The 20,499-nt window shown below is 34.2% G+C and overlaps 3 protein-coding genes across 5 annotated transcripts; 2 read left to right on the top strand and 1 right to left on the bottom strand.

The window, feature by feature from the left end:
* Nucleotides 1–6,342: 6,342 nt before the first annotated feature.
* Nucleotides 6,343–15,359, bottom strand: LOC128161880 (gastrin/cholecystokinin type B receptor-like). Of its 3 annotated transcripts, none has more exons than XM_052825224.1 (2): nucleotides 15,256–15,359; nucleotides 6,343–7,919 (listed from the first exon to the last, which is right to left on the bottom strand). In XM_052825224.1, exon 2 carries the CDS (start codon nucleotides 7,568–7,570, stop codon nucleotides 6,398–6,400), a length of 1,173 nt encoding a protein of 390 aa, XP_052681184.1. In that variant the 5' UTR covers nucleotides 7,571–7,919; nucleotides 15,256–15,359; the 3' UTR covers nucleotides 6,343–6,397. The 3 variants fall into 3 exon arrangements, with proteins under 3 accessions (XP_052681184.1, XP_052681183.1, XP_052681185.1); XM_052825223.1 differs by lacking the exon at nucleotides 15,256–15,359 and adding an exon at nucleotides 9,439–9,527; XM_052825225.1 differs by lacking the exon at nucleotides 15,256–15,359 and adding an exon at nucleotides 9,143–9,217.
* Nucleotides 11,220–15,127, top strand: LOC128161864 (uncharacterized). The gene is made up of 2 exons (XM_052825222.1): nucleotides 11,220–11,354; nucleotides 12,835–15,127. The coding sequence occupies exon 2, from the start codon at nucleotides 13,362–13,364 to the stop codon at nucleotides 14,844–14,846; it is 1,485 nt and encodes a 494-aa protein (XP_052681182.1). The 5' UTR covers nucleotides 11,220–11,354; nucleotides 12,835–13,361; the 3' UTR covers nucleotides 14,847–15,127.
* Nucleotides 15,360–17,328: 1,969 nt separating the features above from the next.
* LOC128161275 (uncharacterized) lies at nucleotides 17,329–20,469 on the top strand. The gene is made up of 2 exons (XM_052824532.1): nucleotides 17,329–17,560; nucleotides 18,058–20,469. The coding sequence occupies exon 2, from the start codon at nucleotides 18,872–18,874 to the stop codon at nucleotides 20,462–20,464; it is 1,593 nt and encodes a 530-aa protein (XP_052680492.1). The 5' UTR covers nucleotides 17,329–17,560; nucleotides 18,058–18,871; the 3' UTR covers nucleotides 20,465–20,469.
* The last annotated feature ends 30 nt before the right edge of the window (nucleotides 20,470–20,499 follow it).

The raw sequence follows: 20,499 nt of genomic DNA, 5'->3' as shown, positions 1-20,499 counted from the left end.
TTGAAGATAGGTACAAATATTTGAATATATGTTAATTTGGCATTCCATAGAAAAGAAGGATCGAAGAAATGAAATACAGCTTACATCATAAATTCTTCCATTGGGTGGATCAAAACTGTCAATGGTACTGCGCAAAGGCATAGTTATATTTGATAAAATTGATTTAATTATGATTTTAAAATTTAAATGCGAATCACATTGAAAATGTGTGCAATTACTCACTTTTACATGTATTTATTTGCTAAAGAAATTCAAACAGTCAAAATTAATGCTTATAGGAGTCTAACCTTAACACCTGCAGGGTGGTTTATAGATGGTCAGTGAAATGTACACGTATAGAAATGTGATGTCTCCGATGATAACGATGAAAAATTGCATGAGGCATTCCTAGTGAATTCCGAGTTATTTCAACATAGAAAAAATAATCTACCGTGACCAGGGTACGCTCAGGTGGTGTGTTCTCCGAACGCCTACTCCTCAATTAAAAATAATAATTGGTCAAGGCAATTATGGGGCCCTCTAAGGGGACACAGGTAGACTTTACCTGTATATACTTTGTGACACAGGTAGACTTTACCTGTATATACTTTCGTTCACGGGTAGACGACATTGTCTTATTTTTAATTTAAAAAAAAAGATGCAAAAAATAGTGCTAATGGCTGCATGTACCTGACATTATATTAAAAATACCATATTTTTTTTAATAACCTAAATGTTTCACTGAAATAAAATAATCATTAAAAAAAAAAAAATTAAAATTAAATATTTTTCTTCATTTTTAAACTTACATCTTAACAAAATAAGAATAAAACATTATTTTTTAAGGTATGAATTAAAATCAGAGATTTTAAATGATGATTATCTAAATTATGACTGAGATAAAATTATGATTAGATAAAAAATCACTTTCTTCAACAAGTTTGTCCAAGCTTTGAATAAATAAATGAACGTGAAGAAACTGATAAGAAGAGCAGCCGTCCTACCCCTAGTTCCTCTAGACAGCATCGAAGACGTGTGGTCCTGGAAGACCGCGATGAAGCCGACCTTACGGAAGTGAGAGAGACCTTTACAGACTATGTGACAGAACAGTGGGTGAATGGTGACAGACTTATTTGGAATCATTTCGGAACCAATGGACCACGGACCAATAACAACTTAAAAGCATGGCACGGGAAGCTGAAGAGGATGGCCCTACACGCGCACCCAAACATCTACACTGTCATCAAGATCTTCAAGGACACCCAGAACGGCAAAGAAATTCTACAGATCCAGAAACAAAGAAGTACGCGAACATCAAGAGGAGACTGCAGACCCTGAAGGAGCGATACCAAGACGGGATCATCGACCTTATGACCTACGCAGATTCAGCTTCGGAACTTCTTTATTTAGGACATTGACATAGTGACAGTGAAAGAGAAAAGACATTATGACAGACTCCGTGCCCATACTAGTATATGTGTAAATATTGTATATATACTGGTATGAATTATACTTTTTAAAACTTAATGTCATTTTGAATTGTTATTTATGTTTTAGACAACCATGTATTTATGAGTTTGTTATAAAATAGTGCTATGTGTCAAAATAAAAAGAAAACTGTATATAAAATGTTATGCAATTTTAAAACATTATTTTATTGTTTTAAATTATATGTAGTGCTAATAAATTAAATAAATATATTAAAATTGATTCAATGTTTTCTTTTTATTTATGCAACAATTTTAATTATAAAGACATTCAAAATTTAACAAAAATTACAAACTGTTATATTATTTTTCATTTAAGGAAACACAGGTAAAGTTTACCTGTGCCCCTTTAGAAGGCCCCATAATTGCCCAGTATAATTGAATAATGATAATTGGGCAGTAGGCGTTCGGAGAATCAGCCGCTCAGGTCAAACCGGGTCCGTAGGACATCCGTCATTTTCAACATACCCCATTATAAATTAATTAAAGCTGAACACCGCTCGTAAATAGGAACCGTCACACAGGTACCTGGTATATAAACCCTTCGATTTCGTTACACCCGATTGCACATCTGAAACTCGTGGCCGACGTGTAGTGTTCCTTTCGTTGTCTTTGGATTTTTATGCATTTAATTGTTATTTATGTGCACATTATGTCAATAAATAATGCAATGACCAGTTCATTTGATGTTAGTACTCTCCTGGTTTGAAAAAAGTGCGTAAAACTTGACAATTTCATCGCGACCGAGTAGTACTATGGCGAGGCAAGATGTACGTCCACACAGGTGAGACCTCTACAGCGATATACTTTGAACTGTTAAGAGGTCTATGGCTTATATAGGGGTGTAGGAAGAGCGGTGCTGAAAGAGAAATATGGCGGACAGTGCCTATTTACGAGCGGTGTTCAGCTTTAAATCTTTGTAAGAAACCAGTTTTCGTTTTTGTGGATTTTTTCGAGTAAAAAAGTATAATCTGTGAATGAGATTATCTTGGAAAAATTCCCCTTCATCTACTTTAACTGCACTTCTATCACAAGTTTGTATATTTTGATTAAAAATCGTCCAAATGTGCTGCTTAATTATATCGGGACAGAAAATAGCAGTTTATAGACTAGATACAAGTCTTCATCAAGCTTCAATATGTGATGTAGTGAATAACACTAACAAGATGGGGACATTTTTGTGCAATTAAAATCATTCAATATCAAAACATATATTAACAACACTTACAGCATTTCTCAATACTTAGCCTGAACTTGAACTTGTTTAGCTTTGTCAACATTCTGACTAGTTTACCTTCTCTACAAAAGAGCGCAACAATTCTAACAGTAGTAATGAAATGCAAATGTAATGAATAAGAATTCTTTGAGAAACAATGATAACAACTAATTTAACAACAATAAAAGCAAAATAAGGTGGGTTTTTTTCACGTTTGATTACAAATATTGACTTCAGTGGATTAAAATCGCTTGTAAAATAAAATTTCAAAAACCAACAAATTTTTATTTTATTTGAAAATGGGATGTTTTTGTTAATTTATTACTTTTTAGTCTTTAATAGTCCAAAGATGGATTTTATATATTTGTAACAATACATCAAACAGTTTCTTATTAACAAAAAATTTCAAAAAATAGTGCGCCACTTTCTGAGAAATTCTTTCTGAAAAATTGACAGAAATGTATAATTATCATTTCTTGGCATCCTGCCAACATTTACACCCTTGGGACTTCATGGTGTAAATAGAAATATGAAAAAAAAACGCAACGATTAAAGGTTTGAACTTCCTCTTTAAGAATATAATTTTATTTTTTTCAAACATTGTTTATACATTTTGTAATTAATTACTGAATTTGACAATTTTTCTCTTAACTTTTCTGGATTTTAAAGCCTAATTAACCAGAATGCAATACTGGCCATAACTATAAATACAAACATCCAGTACAAAAACAAACATCATATATCGGACACTAGATGGGTATCCTTTAAATCTATGATAAAATTCTGTTCATTCTTGAGACTTGCTGCCGCAGCTTTTTTCAATATTTGCATGGTTTTCTCGTAGACATGCTCTTAAATACACTTACAGTAAAAATATGCCAAATTCCTATGTCTCTACCAGGGTCCTTCCACCTAGGAGCAAACAATATACTGATTTTGATTTTATGGAGAAAGTGCGTTAAATTTAAGACGAAGTAAACCCACTTTAAAAAAAAATTTCAAAGTACGTTATGAAGGTATATCAACATTTTTTTTAGTATCGAGACACTTAACGCACTTTGGACGTTGTAACAGGGGTCTATCCTACATGTAGAACACGGGGAACACAAGCACAAACTGTCTTCTTTCCGAGGTTTTGTTGTATTTTTTTTCATTCACCTTATTTCTTTTTTTTATATAACATTTAATGGACACCAGTTTCAGTGTATCGGATAGACAGCAACGTAGCTGATATCAGCAAACGTTGTCAAAGCTCTGGATATTCGCCCGTTACTTTATGATCATACCAGAATATTTCAGCAATGAACCTAATATATTCACTTTATTTTGAGATAGATACATTTTGGTACAGTACCTTTCACAACAATGTTTAGTGCAGTATTTTAGTGATTTATTAGATTTTCGTTGTTTAAAAAAAAAGAATTAGTAAAAATAAACCTCCCCCTCCCTAATATCGCTCTACGCCATATTAATTAGATTCACTTGAAGAGTGTTTAATCACATAGGAAGAACCCTAACGCGAAACTTCCGGAAAACAGAGACAATCGATTAGTACCATCGGCGACTCACCCATCTCTCGAGTCGAGTGCGAGATACAAGTGCGAACACTCCCGTGAACGGTCTCAAGGTCATTGCGATCATGATTCCTGGCCGTATGACAATGTGTCACAATGGACGAGTCGGAAGCGAGGTGAGGGTAAAATGCGGAAAAAACGAGGACGTTCAAGAGTGCTCGGTGGTCTTTGCCCCTCTGGCGTAACAGTTCCAAAGAACGTAATGAAATGTTAGGTTGACTGAAGACTCTTAGCAAAAGCTAAAATATACATGTAGAAATAAAATGGTTTGCAATTGACAGCATTTCGAGTATGTTGATTTTACATGATTTTGTTGGAAATATGACATGTAGCACATACCGTAATATTCGTTTCGTTTGTTAAAGTTAATTTATTCAGTATATTTTAGTAACAATTGTATGCCTATCTTCCTGACAATATATTTAGATAAGCTGTTCTTTGCATCAATATCAACGTTTTTTGGTAGGTGGTAGGTGGGTGGTGAAATTATACAATCGCAACTGGGATATACAGAACTAAATATGTAAACGGGAAACCATGCTTTCGTGATGTCGATTTCCTTTTACATGAAACTAATTAAATATATATAAATACGATTTCCTAATTCTTTGCCATGTTGATGATTTTAACCCTTATAAGCAGATAACAGCAGCTGTATTTAAACAACCCTGTCTCAAAGATTTGTCAAAGAGGGGAAGCACATCCGTAAAACCAGGGACCATTGATTGCATTGTCTGTGTAATGAAAATATAAAACCATTTTAATAGGGATATTGAGAAATGAATAACAGTTAGCCGGTCAAATTCTGTAAAGTCATTGAAAAGCATTGAACGCTAAAATATAGATTAGATTCACTTACCCGCGGACTTTGAGTTTTTATTATTTTTTTATTAATTTCTAGATATTGAGCTTATTCTAAGTCAGTAAGTCACTTTTAATGTTTTAGACTTAATTGACAAGCTTTGTTTAAAAAAGTTGCTCGACACTTTTTGCCTCGTTGGATTCTTTTTGATTTTTATTTTTATCATCTTTTTTTCAAAAGGGGGTATTTGATTGTTATTTTTTTGTTTTTGTTTTTAATATAATAAATTTGAAGTCAATTAAAACACTCAGAGGATTCACAGTTTTTGAACAAATGGGGATGAAATGAGGCTGCCAAGTGTCTTCTATACTTTATGAACTTGCAAAATAAAAAGCAACATGACTGTTTCTTGTCAAAGATTGTTTTAGATTAAATTTTTAGACTTTAAAATTACACAATTCTATCATTAAAGAACAATGCAATCAATTTAGGCGAAACAACTCCCATATTTTTTTATTTTTTTTTATATCAGCTCTTGAATTTTAAGAAATATGTTTCTAACGAAAATTTATTTTTGTTCATTAATCTGATTTAAAACTCCTTTATTCATTCGCAACTTTTCGGGATACCATTTTTTATTTTTTTTGACATTAGTATATGGGTACGAATAACCGTAGATTAGATTTCAATTAGGCGTCTCATAGAAAAAAAATCTTTAGTTTTTAGTATAGTAATGAACGTATTTTAGACAGAGTATTATGTGATTATTGAATCATTAAACAAAAAATATGCAAGTTTTATAGTTACATTTCATTTCAATGTTGTCTTGCGCATCGGTACTTCCAAACAGAGGAAACTTCGATATTATAAAATTTTGTCCACTGATGTAATGATTTTTTTTACAGAATTGTGACTAAAATATTTGGAGAGAGAAAGGTCAATTCTAGATGGACGTAAAGAAGGATATAAGCGAAAACTACGAAATATTTATGTAATTGAAGTTTAATAGAACAAACAAAATATATTATATATTTTACAACGAATTTTTTTTTTCTAATGATTATTATTTATGAAAATATTATCAGATCTTGATAATCAAAATCAACTGCCTAGCAATCCCACACCTGTATGCATTTTTGAAATCTTTAAACGCATATGCCTGTACCATCAAATAACATTTCATTTTTTTTTAAATCAAAAACTAAAACAAACGCATAAGAAAATATAAAGAAAGTGACTGGGGTTTTTATTAAAATATTTTAAAATGTAACACTTTTTCTAAAAAAAAAAATAAAAAATAAAATTCCACATAAATTAAAATATTGCAATGAAGGTCCGTTCAGCGACGACAGCATTTAAACACCGAGTACAACTTCTTGCATTCCCGCCGAAATCGATCGTCAAAAAAGCTATACACAATAGGGTTTGTCACATTACTCAAAAAGTACCCACGTAACAGGAATCCTATGAAGGCGCCCAGCTGTGCCGTCATGGACCGATAAAGAGTACTGTTCACCGCTTTTATTATCAGAATAACACTATTGGGAAACACCCCAATGTAGGACACGCCCGTCGCCACGATGAACATGATGGTTATCCGCCTACTGCGTCCCACGCCGAGCTTTCTGCGTTTGGTGGACAATCTGTTCAGAGCATTTAAAGGGACAGAACTCAGGGAGCGGAGAACACTCTTTTTACCTCCCACAGAAGAACTCTCCCGGGAACCGGTCGTCACTGAGCTGGACTCGCTTTCTACGTCATTTGCTATCATTGACTGGAGCTGCCCTCTGTGAGTTTGCTGGGCTTCCATTCTGAATTTCATTTGTTTATATAACACTCGGCCAACAAATATGTACATCACCGTACAAACTAAAAACGTGCTAGTACTAAGAACAAGCAGGAGGCCGTAAAACATTTTGTAGAATTTGTTTTTCCGGTAGCTAGGTAAGACTTTACAGTTGTACACTATTAATCCGTGCGCCTCTTTTTCGGCAGATCCATAAAAAACAAGCACAGGGATGCTAGATATAACAGCGAATACAACGGTCGCTATACAAGCGACAAAAGCTCCCTTGGTTGAGAGTTGTTTTAGAAAAGGTCTACAAGCCTTTCGGAATCTTTCTACAGCTATTACCCCTAACATTAGACCCGAACTCAGCACAACACAGTGATTGATGTAGCGGAACGTTTTACACGTATTTGTCGAGGTAAATGTGTATTTGTACCTCATGTCAAAAATCTCAAACGGAATAACTACAAAGCAGGCAAGAAAGTCAATCAATGCCAGCGCTACCACAAACGTCCGATGGTTGGAAGAATTGTACCGGAAAAAGTAGACACAAAAAACGTGACCATTTCCCACGGAACCGATGACGGACAGCAGGGCCAGAAAGACGGCGATAGCCAGGTCATTGTTCCTAAATTCCTCCCACTCCAGGGCGGCCACACTGACTAGGGAGGAGTTGGTCAGGTTAGCACCCCCTCCACTGGAGTTGTACCCCAGCTCCATCATCTGCCTCTATGTCCAGTCGATTGTTTATGATACTACAGTGTTATCTCAACGAGGAAGCTGTGGCAAGCTTACTTACGGATCTGCCGGAAGTGGCTCTGTCATACACTTATCGTATATATTTCCGCCTTTTCTTTTCAATCAATATCGATCTTAACGGGCTCATTAACAAATAATAATAATAAGTAATCTTTCTGTAATAGAGATCCGAAACGCATGTGCTGAATGACGTTCGCTCAAGTTTTACACTCCTCCCGCCCTGCTTAAAGCTCAAGCCGACTTCACAATTCCACGTAACACTGCAGTGACACAATAATGTTCCCGTCTCTTGAGGTCATCTGCGTGAGGTCATCTGCGTAAATTAACAAACTTGTTATTATTTACAAACAATAGCCGGATCGATATAACCTTAAGACACTTAAACAATCAAACCAAACTGTAGACGCTTTCTTTTAAATTTAAAACACCATCTTTACAATGTTCTAAAGGATAACATATTTTAACGTGAATTCAGGGCTCATTTCCATGTGTATGCTCTTTTTAGCATCTTAAATGCTTTTAAGTAGCATAAGAAAAGATTCTTATTTGTCAAATTCCCACTTATCAAAATTTTTTAAAAGTCATAACATGACCTTAGAGTGGAATTATTTCCGCAAATTAAATGATTTTTTTTTCTCATTGATGTTAGTTTATTTTGCTTGTTTTCTAGATGTCTGTTTTTGTGTTGTATTAATTTGTTTTAGTTTTTACCATTTTACGCGTACATGTATTTACATAATTTGATCGGTGTATTATTATAATGATGTGTTGCTCAACGTGCGTTTTGATTTGACCAGTCTGCAGTTCTTGATAAATGACATTGATTATGTATTTGACGTCGGGTCCCGTCAGGTTCAGGTGAATACCAATAGATAAAAAAAGTTCTAATCATAAAAATTTAGTTGTTTTTTATCTTGTGTTTTAAGTTGATAAATCAAATGGATTTACATTTAGATAAAATATCTTACATGTGTAAGACAACGTGCAACATGATACCCGATGGTTGTAAATACATAGTATAGAGAGCTTTAAAGTGCAATGAATAGTTCAAATAAAGGAAGATGCAAAATTCAGATATATATCTAAAAATAATATCTAATATCTATATAAAAAATATCTAAGATGGCCGACTTTGAAATTCTCATTGCGCAATTTTTTGAGCAGCATTGTTAAATACAGTGCATTTACGCGCCGTAATTTTCTATTTCATATTTACTAAACATTAATTGCTCTGAATATATTTATATTGTTTAAAACATACAAATGAATTTGCTACGAGTTCTTTCAACTTAATATTTTTAATCCTCTCTAAAATACTTAATAAAGAAAAAAATTAAGGTAACAAAGGCTGTCACATGAAGTTCGTTAAATATTAACCATATTTTGAAAATGCTATATATACTAAATTAATTTTTAATGTACTTTTGTATGCATGAACATATTTTTTAGTTCATATCATTAACTTATTCCTTTAGTAATACACTACAAGTAAAAAGTAAAACTTGTCAAAGTGAAATTTTAAGATGTTTCTTAAACCCAAAATGGTAATATGTTGTGGTTTTTGTGGCCTCTTTTTCGTGAATCTTTACAGCTACACTTTAACGCCACTGTCTGCAAAACTGGTAAAGAAAAGGGTTTTAATGGAGTGAAAACATTAACATAAAAGTATATATAACGATATTCGCTCCCCTAGGCTACATGCATCGTTGTATTCTTAACTAGTTTGGAAAATTGTCTTAAAGATTATTGTGTATTGTAATACTTTGGATAAAAAATAAGTAAAATCAAGAAATGAAAAAGGTTGGTAAATGAAAACTTTAAATCTCACTAACCCCAATTGCGAGGACAAATCCTGCCAAATAGTTACTTCATAAATTGAAAAAAGGATGAAATGAAAACTCATCTGTATTATTCCATTATATTGTTAAAAAGGAAGTAAGAATACTCTCTTGTGAAAATCAATCTGGAGTATGAATATAGTGTTATTTATAGATAAAAAAAATGAAACATCAAAAGATAATTACTTTACTAAAATTGTGAATACGCGGAAATCAGTTTACAGATCAATTGATGCCATTACAATTGTATATGTGTACAGTTTGTTTCGTCGTATTAGTGCCCATACATTTTAAAATAAAGTTCCGCCAAATATTAGAAGCATCATTACCTTAAACAATTTCCCTTTACAAATACACATACAGTACCGATCAGACCCAACCTAACCGAAAGTAAACCCCAACTAAACCCTGTGTTTACTTTCTGGGTTTACTCTGGGTTTACTAGAGTGGACCGATGGTAAACCCCAAGTAAACCCAGAGTGGAGACAGAGAGTAAACCCCGATCAGAAGTATACCCTGAAAGCCGACGCAGTAGGATAAGATACATGTAAAATAAAGGTCTGCTTTACACTTCAGTGCATATAGTTGACTCCAAAAGCAATTCTCGAGTAAACCCAAAGTAAACCCCGAGTAAACCCAAAGTAAACCCCGAGTGGACCCAAATTTTCAAAAAATAAACCCAAAGTAAACCCAGAAAGTAAACCCCGGGTTTAGTTAGGGTTTACTCTGGTGTTAGGTTGGGTCTGATCGTTACTGTATTCTTTTCTCACTGTGTCAGTCTCGTTGTTACTATTTTTAGACAGCAATCGCAAATACGTGACACTTAAATAAAATATATATCGGATTAATTCTGATGGCATGGGTTGAAGCTGTAGGTAATCACTATGAAAGTGTGAAACCTCCCGTATATTTAAACTTAATTTTTTTTAATGCCGTTGTCACAGTCTAAATGATTTAATCGTATTAAGCCACCATATCACTTTAACGTCATAGATAACACACATATTAACTAAATATATAGGGTATTAGAAAAAAATAGGCCACTATGATAATAAAAGAAATATGATACAGATATAAATAGTGGTAAGAAGGACAGCACTGTTCTTTGACACGGATAGCGGGGGAACACCCAGTAAGTGTCACAGTGACTCACCACATCCTACCATCCCCCACCGAGGCTTACTCTAACGGTGTCCCCTGAAACCACTCGGATGTGATACAGAGTCCTTATATGTTATACAGCACTTCATGTACAGATGTTTAATGTTGTACTTCAATAATGTTTTTATTGTTGTTTAAGTACAGTGCGCAAGTTAATGGTTACTGTAATGTGTATTATCGCCATTGATATTGTTGCCAAATAATGTATTTTTTTTAATTGAATGTTTCACATAAGGGCACTGTGAAAAAAGTAATTCTTTATCTACAATCGCGTGGATAGATAAACATAATAAACACTCGAATGTTTGCTTTGATTTTTTTATGAAGAGAATTGAGATGAACGGTCAGCATATCAGAACCAACGAACCCCCTTTGCCTTCCCCTTAAAATATTAAAATGCTGTATTTTACTTCCTTTGAATTCTTGTAGAAAGGCGATTTTTGTTTAAAACCTCGTTGCAAGTGAAAATTCCGCTTATGTTGACTTCGTAATAAGGAAGTTTTGTTCAGGTAACATATAGTGCTAAAACGCGAAGGGCTTATCTCCCACAATTCTTTATCGTCACGGTTGAATATTTACATTCTTAAGTGCCTTTGCTTGTGATTACACTACGTATTGATTTTTAACTAATCTTTACAGTCCACTTAATTCAAATGACCTAAAATAAAAGTAAACTGTTGTTCCGAGTGTCATGTACTTTGTCTATATAAGGAACATATATTGTAAAGTATCAGGGAAGACAACATATGGTGAGTTTTTTTTTAAATATACGTAAAACTTTAGGAAACTATTTTACAAAATGACGTAAGTTTGCCTTGTATATCACATTCTGTGTCCTGATTTGATTATTGAAACGTGTTGTGCGATAAATCATGCTTTCCTTATTATGTATGTACTAAAAAAAACATTATTTTGAAATTTTAACAGACAATTTAACGGGCAATATGTTCGTTCAACTGATTCAACGAATATAAGCTATTAACCAATATGTCAATAGGCTATCTGTCAGTCAATTTACATTTGTATATCGAATCTCAGTAGTTTATATAAATGGTTTTTGTACTGGCAGAGTTTGTTAGAGGCTCTGGGTTTACGCTTCTTTCTATTTTAAAATGTATTGGGTTTTTTTCTCCTAAAATTGTTAGTACATGTATGACATCATGGGTAATTAAAAAGCAAAAAAAAATAAAGGCCTTAACTACAATGTAGTTCTTTTTCTATATACAGTATGCGTACCCCTTTCTCGTAACATGTTTTCAGCAAAATTTAATATTTTACCATTTTAAATACATTATAAGGCAAAACAATTTTAAGTTTTAAATTTTCTTTTTTATTCAATGATAAGTACATTGCAGTTGCCGTTTCATTTACTATCAGATGAAACAAAATTCACTTTATAAGGATAGCAGATTACCTATTTAAAAATAACCCAACATTTGACATAGTTTGACTATTTTTGTAAGATTTATACATGTATTTTGATATTGAACTTATAGTTACTTATAATTTTTCTTTGATAAAAGTCGATCAAAAGCAGTGCATCGAAAAGTTGAAGCGAAGATATGTTGTCGTCAAAGAACTATTTTAACAGGAGCTTGGGTTTTGTGTGGTTGTGTCAAACAGCAATGTGACGTAGGCCTGTCTATTTTATTGGCGGCCATTCGGCCATGACTTTTTGAAATCAACAAGATTTGTCTTGCTAATGACCTAAGACTACGCAAACTGTGTACATTTCACTTGAAACCAGCGTCTTTTCAACTTGTTCTGACGCAAGAAAAAGATACGTCCCACCGATCGCCCTAGATCTTATTAAAATGGTTCTAAATTAGTTTTTAACCTTAAAGGGTTAAAAAGTATTAAAGTGTCAACTTTCAGGTATTCATTGACTTCCTAAATTCTAGTCTATAAAGGCAGTACCTATAACTTGTTTGCCTTTTTGAAAGGGCAACATTAAATAAAAAATGTCGCCTCGAATATAAGTTTTATTAATCTCTAATTTTTAAAAACCATCGGTTATAAAAATAGAATAAGTTTAGTTTGATCAAGATAACCGATTCAGTCTAAACATATAAAACAAAAGTTGATAATAATTTTTTTGAAAAAGGTTTGCACAGCAGTGATCTTATTTAGGATAATGTCATTAGATTTATGACGATCTTATCTACAGATAGAGATTATTTTTATTGTGTAACAGAGAACTTATCGGTGATTTGTTTCATTATATTTTAGAATGTTCGGCATTAGAAGGAATGAGAAAGACATATCTAAACACGAAAAAGGCTCGATATGTTAAAGTTCTCTGAACTCATGTCAAATCAATCAGTTCTGTATCTGTGCAAAAATTGTGTGTATTGATTTCGATGCTGTCTGTTTCCCTTTGTTCCTGATACCGAAGAGTTATATAAATATGATTTCTGTTATACGTCAATTTTAACTGTCTTTTTCCTGCTTGACTATGCACGTATACTTCTGATAATTTGTATCCAATTTTATTCTGTATATATGTTTCTCTTGTACCAAATTATTTTGATCAAGTGAAAACTTGAATCAGAACTTGATAATATATTTAAGGACCTTAATATATTTAAGGACCTTACTACATAATGACTGACGCATTCGTAAAATATATTAACAAAACTTTATGTGAATTTCAAATCGAGGCCGATAGAGTGGCGACGTCTGATATAGAAGCTGGGATAAGAACGATCATAAAAGATATTTTGGATGCCATCAAATAAACAGTCCCAACATTTGAAATGTCGGATGTTATACCAACCGGAAGTTTTTATGAAGGTACGAAAATTGGAGCACCAGACGAGTTCGATTTCATGATAGTTTTAAAACAGTTGACAGGACCTGACAAACTCAATCTACACAGAGGATGCTCTGACTGGTACCCACAGATAGAACTAAAACAAGGAATGGTATTTTCTCGAAAATACATGGTAAATACATTTATTAATGACGAACAGAGACACAAGAACTATCTTGGGAGTCCTAGAATCCTCGTTTTAGACTTCTGGAGGGAAGTTAGAGAAATGCTAAAGCGAAAAACATTTAGCATTGACACTGCTCGGGGGACAATATCATCTGAATCCTGTCAAAAGAAAAAATTGGTGTTCTTTTACAAACACAAAGTGAAAAAGTCATTACCAAAGCCAAAGAATGAAGCGGAAGCTAAACTTGCCATGGTCTTTGTAGAAAGCTTGAAGATTGGAGTAGACCTTATGTTAGCAATCGAACATCCTTGTTTAGAATTTATTCTTCAACTTCCTGGGTTTCCAAATAGCTTCAAAGAATTACTTTTTGAACATAAATGTCACATTGTTGCCAAATCCTGCCACAAAGATCACTCATGCTTTCCTGCGTGTTGGTTTATTTCTTTTTCCACTATGGAACGTGAACTAATGAACGGCATGAATGAACATCATAAAAAATGTTACAGAATTCTTAAATCGTTGATTGCGAGCGATATTTCGATTTCTTGGAAATGTATGAATCTGTCATCGTACGTTTTGAAAACTGCATTTTTATTTCATGTGTATGGAGAAACCAAGTGTTTATATTCGAGAACGTTGTCTACTTGTATTAAGGATGTCCTAAACTATTTATCTACCAATCTGTTTCACATTCGAATGCCGTGCTTCTTTGCAAGAGATATGAACACATGGGGTCATATTCTGGAAACTCCTTGTTATCATTGGGGAAAACCTAATTTGCTTCATCATGATGAACCTGAATCGCTTAAAGTCTCAACTCATCATTTTGAACCAGAATCGCTCAAAGACTCGTCTCATCATGTTGAACCAGAATCGCTCAAAGACTCGTCTCATCATGTTGAACCTGAATTGCTCAAAGACTCGTCTCATTATGTTGAAATGGAATCGCTCAAAGACTCGTCTCATCATGTTAACCCTGAATCGCTAAACATTTTACCTCATCCAGTTGAACTTTGCTGGATAAAACTTATGTATAAATTTATACAGTTTCTAATTGTATCCTTTGAGAAAGCGACACTACAATCTCAAAGCGAATGGGATGATGTCATTTTTAAATGTTCATATTTCAGAGCGGCAGTATCAAGGTTGATGGCACTTTATTCGGACCGTACAAAAAACGATATATTTAGACTTGAAGGAGATCTAGGTACTTTAGCCCCTTGCACAGATGAATTATTTAATGACTATATAAAAAGTTTGGATGTGAATTTCTCCATCAAGCTTTATTTCCTCATGCCTTAATTACTTCATGTAAATATTTTGTATAACCATGTACACCTGTATTAGTAATATTTAGAGATGTTTTATAAAATTCTGTCTTATTCATCATGTCCTCAAATAAAATCTTTTTTTACAAATGCAGCTGATATGTTTCTACTCATTTAAAAACTTAATTTTAAATGCTAGTACGTACGTTCCTATTAATAAAAAATAGAATTAGAATACTAATGAAATTTATTAAAGATATTAAATTATTTTTATAATGTAAGTTGTTGATTTTTTTTTCTTTCGGTATTAGAATTTAACTATTCTCTGATTCAGGATTTCAACGACCATGATTACTTTAAATATGGTGAATATATTAATGGTTTTCAGTTTATGATTTTAAACATAATTAAATCATCACGTAATGTCAATAAAACTCGCTTACCTTTATGATGTCTTCACAATTCAAATTGTTTTATCGAAATGGGATTTTGATTATTGGTTCGCATGGTTTTAACCTTAATGAGTAATATAAGTGTTAAATCTGAAACAGCTGTGTATCCAAATGCAGCTTGAAACATGTTCTTCCGTATTGGCTGAAAATTTATCACATTCCTTTACTAATTTCTCATTAGCCCACGCCGTTAGAAATTCTTGTTCAAGGTCCCACTCACTCGTGACAAATCTTACAAATAGTTTCATTTTAAACTTCCCGCATCAAAGATTCGTTTTTTCACTTTTATTGATATGCTTATATCAAATATTTGATGTCTGAAACTCCACAGACATTTGAATACAGATGTTACTACTTTACTTGACTCTGCACTTTTTTAAACACCCTCACTAGCCCTATGAAGTAAAATAAAATAAAGTGTGGAAAATGTTTATTCTCGAACTTCGATTCACATTAATTTTATATTATTTTCTTTTTGAGAAGGTAAATGTGTTTGAGAAAAGTCTTGGGGCAAGTACACTGACGACATAAGTAATAATATGACAGAAGAATTTTGTATAAACCATATCTAGTTGCAAACCTCTTCATCAAAATTTCGGATGTCAGACCATTCAACAAACCGTACTTGCAACACTTTAACAATTTACTGAGAACAAAAATGAAAACTTGATAGGTTGCTTTTTCTTAATATATTAAGACAGGTGTCCAAAGAACAAGAAAATAAACTGGTAGGACCGTAATTGGTTCGACATTGAAAAAAAAACGCACCTAAAATACGATTGAAGTACTGCTCAAAGATGCTTTGTACTTGACTTGGAATATTCATTATAATTCTTATTAATTCATCTTGCTTTAATTATTTGAAATAATAGTCATTAGTGTATTTGTACAGACAATTGCGCACATAAACATATGAATAAAACACAATAAACATTAATTATATATATATATATATATATATATATATATATATATATATATATATATATATATATATATATATATATATATATATATATATATATTATCATTTCCAAATTAAATAATTACCATTCTAGAGTTTGTTAAAAGTAATGATACTAATAACTTAAGGAGAAAAATATTTTAACCTAAACATTGCTGTTTATAAATACACCTTAATTTTTTTTTTATAGTGTGATCTACATTTCCAGATTATTCATCTAAATATTCATTTCCTTATTGTTCTCAAGCTTATTGATTTATTGTTGCGATCAGTTATCATCAAATTGTGTTAACCAAACATGGTCATCTCCTCCTCTAACACAGATTCATGTCATAACTTCCGTATCGAATAAAATTAAATCACCCTCCTCTACAAGTTTCTGATGTATTTGTTGACCTTTTGTTTTTAAATATTTATCGATGCTGAACCCTGGTCTGCAGCAACAAGAAGGTACAATGTAGCAACTGTTAAGCATGCAGGTGTCCTGGACGGTGCTTAAAGCTTCCCTGTTACTATAAATATGTGTTACTAAATTGTACAGCAATGAGACAAGTCTACCGGATGTTGATAAAACAAGGTACGGATATTACAGCGGAAGGCGGAACAGAAAATTTTGTATCAAGTTATTCACCTAACATTCAAATTATGATGTAAGCGGTTAAGACATATATTTTACAACCTCGTTTTATCATATTGTTTTTGTGAAAAGTTATGTATTAGAATTTGTTGAATTTAATGAAACATATTAACATTATAAATTTTCTGTTATAATATGGATCGGGTTCGGAATTCAACATTGACAACGCACCTTCATGGACTTATTGGATAAGAAACTATTATTTAACTGACCGATCACAAATTGTTGGGCTGTCGGCAAAACCAATCATACGTGTTTACTTCACATGATGTTAAAATTTATCATCAAAATGGAGCCACTTTACCGTAGTTAGATGGCCTAGTCTGACCTTGTTTTTGTGATCGGCTTCGTGAACTGACCTCAATCATAAGAAGATGCCCAATGAACTGATCTCGATCTATTGATTTTGCATAATAGAGGCTAGGAAGACGGCTTGATTTATAAACAAGGTTACGTTATAATGCGACCTTGTGACAATCACTGTTCATATCGAACACACCCGATTTTATTTTTCCCATAATTCTTTGCAACGTGCTTGGCCGACCCTAACAATAGGCGCTAAGTTATACCCGGCCGAGCTGTCCAGCAATAAAGACGTGCTTAGTGTGTGAAGGGGGTATCGTGTTAGAAGCCTGTGTGGCATGTTTTAGTTTCACAAGTTCAGCATTTGACGCGGACACGGATAGCTGACCGTGGTAAGTATTTATTTAGTTTGGTGTAGTTTATTTGTAAATTTTTGCCTTTTTATTAGTATTACGCAGTCGTCCTATAAAGTCACCTTGACCATTGTTCACTGTAGAGTTACCTGTGTGTTCACTGATGTGTGACTTTAGCGAGAGTGTTTAAATGGAATTCGTCTTTTTCTATAGTACAGTTTTTGCTATTGCTGTATAAAGAAACGGTGATTTAAAGGGCTATTTTCTATGCGTTATTTTATTTTACAATTTATTGTCACTTTTTCCACTTAACTACTTGGGCGGAAGTGCGTCACCGGAAGTCTCAGACGCCATATTGTTTACTGTAAACAAATAACTTAGTTACTATATACTTACAATATTTTGAGATGTTGCTTTTAATATAATACTATTTATACATTATCATAGTTTGATACTATCAGTGAGATACTTATATGATGTATTATACAATATTGTTTTATTATGGTGTTATGGTGTCACTTGTACACTTATTGTAGTGTCATATTGTTGATGTTGAGAAGATGATGATGTTATGGTGATGTCGATGACTACGACGATGATGATGGTCATGTCGATGATGATGGTGTAGATGATGTCGTTCATGGTGAAGTCGATGACGATGCGATGTTCATGTTGATGACGACGATGATGTTATGGTGATGATGACGACGACGATGATGATGGTCATGTCGATGAAGATGATGTAGATGATGTCGTTCATGGTGACGTCGGTGATGATTATGGTGTTGTAGTTGATGATGTTGACGATAGTGGTGATGATGATGATTGTGGTGACGAAACTACTCTAGTTGTGGTTGTCCGTAGTTGGTCCAGGACTACAGCCCCGGAGATTTGGACACTCTTCTAATTTATTTTTGGTCATTTGTATAAACATCATATTTTTTCTTGTTGAGTGAAAGTTGTGTGAGTGTTTGTGTGGTTTAGTGTTTATATTTCTATCTTTTCTTTCTTTCTCTTATTTTTTTTTGTTATTAAATTTTGTTAAATTTAAGATGTCTTGTTGTTGTTTGGAGTAGCCTCCGCTCATCCCGTTACAATTGGTGGCAGCGGTGGGATGAGTTGACTCCTCCAGATACTACAAGATATCTTTATAAGTGAACAGTTGCCAAGGTTTATTTTATTTTTCATTTTTTGATCTTTTTTGTAGTACATGTAAGAGCAAGTGTAGGTCGTTGTTTCCTTTTCCCTTGGTGAGTACATTACGTTAGGCAGATTGTTTTGTTAAAAGTTGAGAAGTTAGTCCCTTTATGAGATAATTTTGAGGTAAGTTGGTCTGTCAGTCAATGCACCATGTCTACTGTCAAGGAGATGCTGGAGCTACTTGAAGTGGGGACCAAGATGGGGATGAAGGATGAAGACCTTCAACAATTTGTGAAGGACGAACAGGCCAGAATGCGGGACGAACGTGAGAAACATAGAGTCGAGAGACAGGAGGAGAGAGACCGCGACTTCAAACTACAGATGGAGAAAGAGCGCGCCGCAAGAGAACATGATGAGCGAGAGCACGCCCGATTGAGAGAACATGATGAGCGAGAGCACGCCCGATTGATAGAAGAAAAGAGACATCAGCAAAAACTAGAAGAACTGGAACTTGATCACAAACTGCAACTCGAGAGATCTCACATGAAGCCGAGTGTTGTGACTAAAGAGGAGAAAGAAACTTCTCAAGTGATAAAAGGACCAAAACTTCCTCCGTTTGAGGATTCGAAAGACAACATTGATGCGTACATTCAAAGATTTGAGATATACGCAACAACGCAGAAATGGAATAAAGACACGTGGGGGACTCATCTTAGCGCATTACTCAAAGGAAAGGCACTGGATGTGTTCGCAAGACTCTCACCCGAAACAGCACTTGATTTCAACGAGTTGAAGAACGCCCTGTTGAAACGATTTGACATGACGGAGGACGGTTTCCGCAAGAAGTTCCGATTTTCAAAACCAGACGGAAGTGAAACTTTTATGCAATTTTCTACCAGACTGGACAGTTACCTTGAGCGGTGGATTCAGCTGTCTAAGACTAACAAGACATTCGATGATCTGAAGGACTTGTTCTTACGTGAACAGTTTTTATTGTGTTGCTCGAAAGAACTTGCCTTATTCCTAAAGGAGAGGATTCCTATGTCGATCCAAGACATGGCGCGATACGCGGACCAGTTTGCTGAGGCCAGAACAGTGACATCTTCTTCACTTACGCAAAAACCGCTCTTTGACAGACGACAGCAGTCCGATAGACAACCGCCGTACAAAGATTCCGTGCAACAAAACCAATCTGGAAATGCAGTGAAGTGTTATGAGTGCGGACGACAAGGACATAAAGCCTTTAACTGCAACTTCCGCAAAAGTCCGAATAACAGGCCGTTTAATTCGAGCGAGAAACAAGAAACAACACCGAAACATACTTACCCTAGTGATTTTCAACGTGGGTCGTACAATAATGGGAACCATGGATATCCAGGACGCGGTAGAGGTCGCCAAGGAGCCGCGAGTGTCGTCGAGAAACATGGAAACTTACCGTGTGTTGGTGATTCGGTTGCTTTCTGTGAAACGGAAATGCCAGTTGTGAAAGGATGTGTTGGCAATAAACTAGTGACTGTGCTAAGAGACACAGGTTGTAGTGGTGCCGTTATTCGTAGAGAACTGGTAAACGATGATCAACTAACAGGGACATCTCAACGATGCAAGTTAGCAGACGGTCGTATTATTGATTCAGATGTGGCTAGAATTGATGTCGATACTCCTTACTTTACCGGAAGTGTTGATGCTTGGTGCTTTGATTCGCCTTCGTACGATCTTATTCTTGTTAATATTCGTGGAGTAAGGAAACCACATGAACCAAATCCAGCCTGGATTCATTCCGTTGAAAACATAGCAGCTGTTTAAACGCGTGCGCAACTGAAAAAGAAACAGTCTCCATA

Source organism: Crassostrea angulata, chromosome 1, assembly GCF_025612915.1.
Source record: "Crassostrea angulata isolate pt1a10 chromosome 1, ASM2561291v2, whole genome shotgun sequence".
In the NCBI taxonomy this organism is placed as follows: Eukaryota; Metazoa; Mollusca; class Bivalvia; order Ostreida; family Ostreidae; genus Magallana; species Magallana angulata.
The sequence above is the reverse complement of the archived record's forward strand: the minus strand, read 5'-3'. Positions and strand labels throughout refer to the sequence as shown.